Below are 10,160 nucleotides of genomic sequence, written 5' to 3' on the forward strand. Positions count from 1 at the left end.
CAAAGAGCAGAGTTAACACACAGGTAGCGTTCTAAATAGCTCCTTTTAAACTTTATGGTGCACTATGTAGTGTATATAATTACGCTCTGACACTCCCTAACTAGTGCACTAATATAAGCTGTGTAGAGATATTTGAGACAGACCCAGCGTTGTATGGTATGTTTTCTGGCGCTGCAGTGTATATAAAATTATTGGTTAAATTATTCCATTCTGACCTAATTTATAATTATTAAATGCATTTTAAATACATATTCTGATATTTGCATGAATATATTGTAATGGTAGTGTTTAATGCGTCAACCGTTTAGACATTTTCGTTACAATTTGGCTGCGTATTTGTGATAGCTGATGTACAGTATTGTCAAAAGTATTTGGACACCTGACTATAAGCTTGTTGTTTGATATTTTATTACTAAACATGAGCAATCATTTGAGGTCATTTTTTTGTAGGCCACGGGCGTTCCTTCGCACCAAACTTCACATCAAACCATGTGTTTTATAGACATGTAGAAATAGGAAAGGGCCTTCCCTAAACTTCTGTCACCTAGATGTAAGCATACGAATTATTGTTTATAACTGGATTAAAGCATGTCAGGAATTGGTGTGACTGAAACGCCATGTAATTATATAATAATTTAAAGTGTCCACATACTTCTGGCCATGTAAGATGTGAGACAGATAATTCCAACACCCTTTGATTTTATTTAATTTTATTAAAATATCAACATCACATTAACACACACGATTTCTTTTCACTTGTAAATATGAACACAATTATGAATTATTTGGACCCAGCTCATGAATCATGTTAGTACTTTTAGGCACTCTGACCTTCTGTTCTTTTAGAAACATTGAATTACTGTGGCTTTATGTGTGGACTTGGACGATGAGAATACATTCTACCTCAATAGAGGTACTTTTCGCACCCATGATGTTCTGTAATGATCCTGTACTGTTTACAGAGGAGCAGTTCCATATTATGATGCTCCCGCCACCATGCTTTACAGTGGGTTTGGTTTTCTTGGGATCATATGCACACACAACCTTTCTGATTCGGTTGATGGATTGTCTGCCAAATTTTGGCATTTATGTCTTGTTAGCCCTCACTGTAAGTACCTCACCTGTACTGTACAGGTGTGCATTTGTGGGTATATTGTCTGTAGCTCATACTTAAGCACATTTATCAAAGGAAAGGAACCACACCTGAGCAGTTATATCTGTTTGATGGAGCAATCATACTGACCATATTCTGTCATAAAAACATTGTTTACCTGTTTTATCCGAACACAAACTGTTGTGTGTATGAACAGAGATAAAAGATGCCAGACCAACGAGCACTAAAGAACCCCTACCTGGACTATAATGGCCCCGAGAGCACACAGGACCTGTTCGACGCACAGGGCAAAGTAAGTCCGGACAGACCTCACATTTTACTGTTTACTGGACCATCCTGTACTGAAGGACGCATCACACCACTACTGTGAATAATTTTTTTTTTCTCCTAGCTCTCGGCCGGTTTTGTGGATCGAATCAGCTATAAAATCAGAGAGCTGTTGGCCGTGATGGAGAATGGGCTGAAGACGGCCGACCCGACCGACTGCACCGGCTACACAGGCTGGGCAGGTTAGAGAAACTTGTGGAATAATACAGCTGGTCAGTGTTGGTCATTGTAGCTAGAACGTGATCACGAGACGTGGTTATGTTTTGATATTACACCAACGTTAGTATTTCATCCAGTTTCATCAGTATTTTTAAGTGATTTTATTTTGAGGTATCAGTTTGGTGCTAATTTGGTCCTTCCCATTAAAATATACACTATAAGAAGTATTCGGACGCCTGATCACGAGCTTTTATTAATATAGACTGACCTCTATGTAAACTTTTCTGAGAAGCTTCTTACAAGACTTTAAAGTCTGTGTATGGGAATTTTGTGCCCGTTTAGTTAATAGACGACAGCATTTGTATAGCTGGGCACTTACGTTGACATTCCAGTTTATTCCAGAGCTGCTGGGTGGGGCTGAGGTCAGGGCTTTGTGCAGGACACTGGAGTTTCTTTAAAACAGAGCTTGTTTACTTTATATTATTACTTTAATACACATGTTTATTATTTTTTGTATGTTATTAATCACGTTCTTGTTTTGTCTGCGATCAGGCATCGCCTTGCTCTACCTGCACCTTCACTCCATCTACGGCGACCCTGCTTTCCTCCTCAAGGCGTTGGAGCACGTGGAGCGAAGCTTGAGGAGTCTGACCCAGCGCTGGGTGACTTTCCTGTGCGGAGACGCTGGGCCGCTCGCCGTCGCCGCCGTGGTTTTCCATCGCCTGAACAGAACGCAAGAATCGGACGAGTGCATCAACAGGTTTATAGGATCTGCTTAACTCATTCAGAGTAAATTCAGCCATCGTTGTAGTCATTCCTGATTTCCTAATGCCTGTGCTGCCTGGGCCATCCCCCTGCTGGCCACGAAGAGCCACAGACAGTCAAGTTCTCTCAGTCACTGGCTGCTTCTTTTTTCCTACAAGCGGTGGAATATCTCAGTGAATCATCCACCATTCTTTCCTTCCCTCCCTCAGGCACGGCCAGCTCTGCCTTTTGGCCTCCTGACCGGGTCGATAGCACCGTTGAGGTTCCAACCTGAGAGCTCAAACTCTCTGTGGTGTTGGGCTAGTGCATAAGGCAGCTGGACCATCCAGTGCCCACTCAGTCATACACTCAGCCAACTTGTAAGCTTGAGATGTCAGCACTGGTGGGCTAGCGTGTTTTAACTGCGCCACCCAAGTACCCACATTTAAATAAATACATTTCATTTCGCCCCAATTTTAGTATCCTATCAGATCCGAGCGTCTTTTCTCATTCCCGCCGTGCTTTCGTGTTTCACGTTCCCAGGTTGTTGCAGCTGCATAAATCAGTAGTGCGAGGGTCAGGAAGCATCCCGGACGAGCTGCTCTACGGCCGCGTGGGCTTCCTCTTCTCCCTCAGCTTCATCAACCAGCAGTTCCAGCAGGAGAAAATCCCCATTCAGTACATTCAACAGGTCAGTCAGGTCCTCCCAGGTTCCAGCTTCTCACTCTGGTGTCCATGTTGAACCAAAATACTGTTTATATAATAGACATACACTGTATGACCAAAAGTGTGCGTTGTAGATCTGCGACGCCGTGTTGGTCTCGGGACAGAATCTGTCTCAGAGGATGAGGGTGGGGCATCAGACGCCGCTCATGTACGAGTGGTATCAGGAGCACTATGTGGGTGCCGCCCATGGTCTGGCTGGCATCTACTACTTCCTCATGCAGGTAAAATCATCACATCAGTAAACAATGGGTGATACGACTAAGGGATTTTTACTGATACGCAGACAGCAAGAGAAAGGTGGACGTTCATTTTGTGTAAACGCACAATATAAAGCTGTGATCGATGACTGCACGCATGTAGGAGGTGAATCTAACCCTAGACTAGAAGAAAAAACAGTCATCTACTGAGTACTGGAGTCACACTGTGCTGTTCTCAAGTAGGCAGTGTAGCCTAGTGGTTAAGGTACTGGTCCAGTAATCAGAAGGTCACCGGTTCAAGCCTCACCACTGCCAGGTTGCCACTGTTGGGCCCTTGAGCAAGGCCCTTAACCCTCAATTGCTTAGATTGTATAACGTCACAACTGTAAGTCGCTTTGGATAAAAGCGTCTGCTAAATGCAAAAAATGTAAACGTAATTGTAGCCCTCCTGCAGGCACCTCAACCAACCAGCAGAGGTCATACTTGCAGCAGCATTAAGGAACCCTGTCAGTCTCTTTCCCTCTCTTCCTCAGCCACAGCCAGTTGTGCCGGTCAGACGCCCAGATCAAATTCATCTTAGTCTGAGGTCCTGAAAGTGTGGTCCCATAAAGAAGAAACTGTAGAATAATGTCATGTATTTATTCAAACAAGGGCGTCAGTTTTATTTTCCTTTTTCATTCCAGTTGGGGGGACAGTAAACAGTAAATTTCCTCAAGGGCAGTTCCTGAGGGGGGCACCAAAGGTGCTACTAAATGTATTTTTGTTTTCAATGTTTCAAATAGGCTACAAGTTACAGTACATAGAATGTTTTACCAGTAATACCAAGAATGGCCTGTAGATGACACACTATAGTCATCTTAAAAAAATGAAATCGTTATTTTTACCATTACATTTTGGGGGGTAAGCAACTCTCTGTTTTTTAATTTTGCCCCAGTATTCCCAAAATGAAAAAAAGGAAATAATTAAGAATTTGAACCTGACAGAACAAAGCTTGATTCATCTTCATGATAAAACTGAACCATTTTTGGTTCGTGTCCCTGCAGCCCGGTTTCGTCTCCAGTGAGGGCACCGTGTCAGCACTCGTAAAGCCCAGCGTAGATTACATGTGCCAGCTGAAGTTTCCCTCAGGGAATTACCCTCCTTGTGTGGACGATGGCCGCGATCTGCTGGTGCACTGGTGCCACGGCTCGCCTGGAGTCATCTACATGCTGCTGCAGGCCTACAAGGTACCAACAGAATCAGAACATGTCCGATTTATTTAGGAGCGTTACTGTGTTCCCTGTAGAGATGAATCTGTTATTTGATATCAATAAACGGTGAAGGGTGTGAATACTGTCTGAATCCACTCTGAATCTTGATGATCTGGTAGGTATTTGGGCATCAGCAGTACCTGCAGGATGCCATGCAGTGTGGAGAGGTGATCTGGCACAGAGGACTACTGAAGAAAGGATACGGCCTGTGTCACGGTGCAGCCGGCAATGCCTACGCCTTCCTGGCACTGTACAGACTCACCCAGGAGCCCAGGCATCTGTACAGGGCCTGCATGGTAATACACACACACAAACATGGACAAAAGTATTGGGACACATTGCCATGTGCATAACCATGGGCATAAGTATAATGGTAGCCCATCTCTTTACCATTATGAAAAGGCTTTCCACAACAATTTGAAGTGTGTCTGTAGGAATTTGTGCCCATGAGGTAAGGCATTGATGCTGGACAAAAAGGTTTGGCCCTCAGTTAATGTTCTGATTTCCTCCTAGGGTGTTCAGTAGCGTTAAGGTCAACCATGTCTTTATCAACCTGGCTTTGTGCACAGGGATGCAGTCAAACTAAAGCAGGAAAGGGCCTTCCCCAAACTGTTGCCACAGAGTTGAAAGCATAAAATGCATTTGCTGTGCCCTGCCTACTGTCTACTGACTGCTTCATCCTGGTCAGGGTCCTAGTGGGTCCAGCTTCACCCCCAACCTTCGTGTGTCTGTGCCACACCCACTTCTATGCAACCGACTGGTCCGTTAAAACACTGAGAATTCCAACAGCATACCTCTAACCCCATTGAACAATTCTCAGAAGGGGTACATGATGTTTCAAAGCGTGATGTGTTAAGAGCAGCGTCACTGTTGGACCCCTGAGCAAGGCCCTTAAAACTCTTGCAACGTATTTGGTCACAAGTTAATTCTGATTAACAGATAAAGCAGTGAATTAAAATATGGATTCAGGGACGTGATGGATGGGTGGATGTTTTTGTGGTTAGTTTGCAGACTGGTGCATGAACTATGGGAAACACGGCTGCCGCACCCCCGACACGCCCTTCTCTCTCTTTGAAGGTAATCGATAGTTAAATGTGTTATTATTATTATTATTTAATTACGACATGGTACATAACGTTCCAGCAGTAGTCATGTTATTCTTATGTGGGTTTTTTTGTTCGCCGCCGTTGCAGGAATGGCCGGAACCATTTACTTCCTCGCCGACCTTTTGCAGCCGTCGATGGCGAAGTTCCCGGCGTTCGAAGTGTGAAGTGGGGAAGGTTGAAATAAGAGCTCCGGGTGAGGTGTGGGCCTGGAGTTGAGCGGCCTCGGCGGCCGTGTTCTATTCCTCGTTGTGCGCATGCTGCACGCTTGTGTTTTGCTTCCTCCCCGTGTCCCAGCGTGCTTCCTGCGGGAGAAACTTAACGTCGTAGATAAAGGTAGAGGGTGGTGAGCTGAGTGTGTGTCGGGTATTTAGAGATGCTTTGTAAAGTGTTGGTTATGTTTACGCTCCAGAAGAAGAAAGTGCTATTTTTGTATTTTGATTATTGCGCTCTATACTTAGTGGCAGCAAGTTTAGCATCGTTCACAATGTCATGAAACTCGTCTACTGTAACACTGCTTATTAAATCTGAGGAATATTGATGGAAATTCTTGTTGTAATTCTGTTTAACAGCATCTGATCAGTAATAAAAGCTGATAGAGAAAAAAATATATATGTGTTTCTGTTTAAAACCCTATTTTATATTTTAACAGGGTGGTGAAAAAAGTGTACAAAGTGTACAGAGCAACAGATAGGCTACAGTTAGCAATTGTATATCCACAACGAGATAGGTAGATAGATAGTTTTATATATACACCGATCAGGCATAACATTAAAACCACCTCCTTGTTTCTACACTCACTGTCCATTTTATCATATAGAAGCACTTTGTAATTCTACAATTACTGACTGTAGTCCATCTGTTTCTCTACATGCTTTGTTACCCCCTTTCACCCTGTTCTTCAATGGTCAGGACCCCCACAGAGCAGGTATTATTTAGGTGGTGGATGATTCTCAGCACTGCAGTGACACTGACATGGTGGTGGTGTGTTAGTGTGTGTTGTGCTGGTACGAGTGGATCAGACACAGCAGCGCTGCTGGAGTTTTTAAACACCTCACTGTCACTGCTGGACTGAGAATCGTCCACCAACCAACAATATCCAGCCAACAGCGCCCATGGGCAGCGTCCTGTGACCACTGATGAAGGTCTAGAAGATGACCGACTCAAACAGCAGCAATAGATGAGCGACCGTCTCTGACTTTACATCTACAAGGTGGATGTTAGACTAGGTAGGAGCGTCTAATAGAGAAGGTCGGTGGTTTTATTGAATTGTACCCACCGAAAAACTAGGAAAAATGATCAACACACACAATCGAGGTCACATGATTAGGGGTCACGTGACCAGGCTTCTTTAAGGCTCGCTGCCAAACCCAAATAAGGCCTCTACCCTCTTCTACAATCTATAAAGCTGGACTCTCACTACAGCTTATTTTAAGCCACCATACGAACATCTGATCCCAGATCAGCCACGTTACTGGGGGGGGTTTATGGTCAGCAATGTTCGTCTGATCCCAGGTCAGCTCTCGGGAGCAAGGAGTAACCTGAGCTGCTGTAAGGCATCTTTACAACGTGTGACCCACGAGGAACATGGGCAGGGTGTAAGACATGTTTAACTCTCTCTGAGTCGTAAAGTGAAGGTAATGGGCACCTCAGGACCGAGGAGATTTAAAGATAGATCAGGGAGGATTGTGTAAGAGATATCCATAATAAAAGGGTGGGATTTTTAAGCAGAAAAAACTTTAGTGTGAACTTTAATGGGCTCCTGACCAGTGGTTGATACAGAACACTTGGGTGCACAGAAATGTGCAATTTCTTATTAACGATGTAAAATAAAATGTTTTTAATTATAGAACCTAAAATACACTAAATTTAGGATAATGACCCAACTGTAATGTCTAGTGCAGATATCCACTACACTTTCACACACAATTTACTGTGTTTATTTTTATTTCATCTGACTTAAGAATCTTATTTTTCCTCATGATGCCAGAGTTCTCCAAGGAGGCTGTGATATCCTTTTTCCTAAACACTCGCGTTCCACTTACCATTTTGCCATTAAAATCTTCATTTTGAAGATCTCCAGAGATAGTAGGACAACTAAGTCCAACAAGTCCTCTTATCTTTGCACATAATCTCTTTTAGAGTGACCGTTGGGTTCTTTCTTACCTCCCTGTCCAAGCCACTTTCTGCCTGAATGCCCCCCTTGGCCAGACGGCCGACTCAAGGAGGTTTCAAGAATGTGTCGAGCTTTTTCATTTCAATATGAACGATGCCACCGTGGTCCTGGAGCCTTAGATATTGTTTTATAATCTTAGGTCAGTGGAAAATGTGGGCCTTGCCATACTGTCCAAAATAATACCTTTGAAAATAATTGTATAATTTATTTTAAAACTAAGGTTAATAGGGTCTATATATTCTGTAGGTCAGGCAATTAGCTAGGTCATGCCAGAACCTACCAGCTTTCCTCCAAGTTTGTTTGTTTGTTTATTAGGATTGTAACGTCAGGTTTTACACTTTGGTTACATTAATTACAGAAACGATAATTACTCATTACACAAGATTCATCAGTTCACAAGTTTATATCAAACACAGTCCTGGACAATTTAGTGTCTCCAATTCACCTCACTTGCACCTCTTTGGACTGTGGAAGGAAACCAGAGCACCCGGAGGAAACCCACGCAGACACGGAAAGAACATGCAAACTCCACACAGAAAGGACCCGGACTGTTCCACCAGGGGATCGAACCCAGGACCTTCTTGCTGTGAGGCGACAGTGCTACCCACTTAGCCACAGTGCCACCCTTTCCTCCAAGAAAGCTAAGATTAGCTGTATTGTTGTGGTTTGATGTTTGAGCTTTTTGTCTCAGAATTTCGTTTCTTGCTTGACGAGTTTAAATTATTCTCTTAAATTTTCTGGCACTTTTGCTTCCTTTATGTCTCCTTCGATAAAGTGTTACAGAAAAAGCTCCATATAATGATGCTCCCACCACCATACTTCACTGTGGGTGTGGTGTTTATATAGAGCTGCAAATAGTGATTTAAAATAGTGTTTTTTCGTGTATATTCATCATTTAAATAAACGTAGCTGTTGCACTGATGCAGCTGGTGGTGTTGGTACTGCACTAGCGAAGCGTTCCAGGTTTGATCCATAGCTCTGTGGAATTTGGCTTGTTTCCCATGTGTCTGCACAGGGCATTGTGGGTAATTCACAGCTCCAGGGTCCTGTGGACCACACCAACCCTAAGAGCTTTCAAAAAATCTATGAATAAGTGAATGAGTGTTAAATTGTGTTTGACATCCTAACGATAAAATAAGATAATGATTTTCAGCCGGTGTAATAAATCTGAGGTGATATTAAGTAAATCCATAATTTATATACTTTCAACTTTGCATAATCGGTTTAGGGAAGGCCCTTTCCTCCAGTTTAAGGAGCCCTGACCTCAGCCTCACTCAACAGCTCTGGAATGAACCGGAACATCAACAAATAGTTGACAGCCATACAAGTGCTGTCATCTGTTGGCTGAATGGGCACAAATTCCCACAGATTTATTTCAAAGTATTGTGAGAAGCTTCTCAGAAGAGTGGCTGTTGTTCTAGCTGAAAAGATCACAGAAAGGTCACTATGTTTTCGAAATGTGATGCCCAGCAAGCTCATGGTCAGGTAAGTTTTTAAGAATTATTATTTACATATCATTATAAATTTGAATTGTTATAAAATACCGTAATAACACTGTAACTGTTAAAGATTTGGAGGCTCATATAAAATTTTTTACTGTAAACAACTTTCTACAGAAGCTGCTTGGATAAATGTGATGATTTGTGTCCAAAATATACCTAGAAATCTAAAAGAGCACGACTTTTAATAAGCTTAAAATATTTTTGCAGTTTCTAAGATAACTAACTCACGATCACTGCACAAGTTAACTTCTATAGTTGTATTGTTATTTTTATATTTTATATTTACATTATATATAATATTTATATTATTTTCATGTAAATAACTCCTACATTAGGTCTATTTTGCACTAAATAGATGTTGAGGTTTAGATTGTGTAAACACTGCTGTCTGATTTTATTTTAAATTTCAGATCTTCACTCCAATGTCAGGATTCACACTTTAGCCTGACTTGACTGTTTTCTCCAGCTCCTCATATCACCATATGTGGCTGAGCATCCCGGGTTAAAAATATCCCCACAATAAACGACCCCCACAGAGGTGCTCCTCGTTACGCTCTGTACTACACGTTAAAATCTAAACAACGGCTCGTAACACGTCAGATTCTGATCATTTGCATCCTGAACAGTCCGTGTGTGTGATTATTGCGATTGGGACGCGATGTTAGCAGCCACTACAAACAAAGCGTTCAGTTGCTGACCAGAATCGAGCGGCCTCAAATAGTGGAGGGTCTAAAAATACCAAGTCCCCTAGAGGAGGGCACGCCTGTCGTTTCAGCTTGCCCTAAGAAAGTTAAAGGAACCTGGAGAGGGTCAACCGATCCCCCTCGTGACATCACCAGCCTGGCTTAAATAAGAAGGCCTC

At 42.7% G+C, this 10,160-nt stretch overlaps 1 protein-coding gene across 3 annotated transcripts; it reads left to right on the forward strand.

The window, feature by feature from the left end:
- Positions 1-123: 123 nt before the first annotated feature.
- On the forward strand, positions 124-6,230 carry LOC134328540 (glutathione S-transferase LANCL1-like). Of its 3 annotated transcripts, none has more exons than XM_063009637.1 (10): positions 124-156; positions 1,311-1,406; positions 1,506-1,623; positions 2,153-2,360; positions 2,888-3,035; positions 3,145-3,291; positions 4,311-4,493; positions 4,637-4,813; positions 5,522-5,594; positions 5,711-6,230. In XM_063009637.1, the coding sequence occupies exons 2-10, from the start codon at positions 1,320-1,322 to the stop codon at positions 5,785-5,787; spliced, it is 1,218 nt and encodes a 405-aa protein (XP_062865707.1). In that variant the 5' UTR covers positions 124-156; positions 1,311-1,319; the 3' UTR covers positions 5,788-6,230. The 3 variants fall into 3 exon arrangements, with proteins under 3 accessions (XP_062865707.1, XP_062865708.1, XP_062865706.1); XM_063009638.1 differs by lacking the exon at positions 124-156 and adding an exon at positions 399-550; XM_063009636.1 differs by lacking the exon at positions 124-156 and adding an exon at positions 803-913.
- The last annotated feature ends 3,930 nt before the right edge of the window (positions 6,231-10,160 follow it).

This window comes from Trichomycterus rosablanca, chromosome 15, assembly GCF_030014385.1.
Source record: "Trichomycterus rosablanca isolate fTriRos1 chromosome 15, fTriRos1.hap1, whole genome shotgun sequence".
Taxonomy (NCBI): domain Eukaryota; kingdom Metazoa; phylum Chordata; class Actinopteri; order Siluriformes; family Trichomycteridae; genus Trichomycterus; species Trichomycterus rosablanca.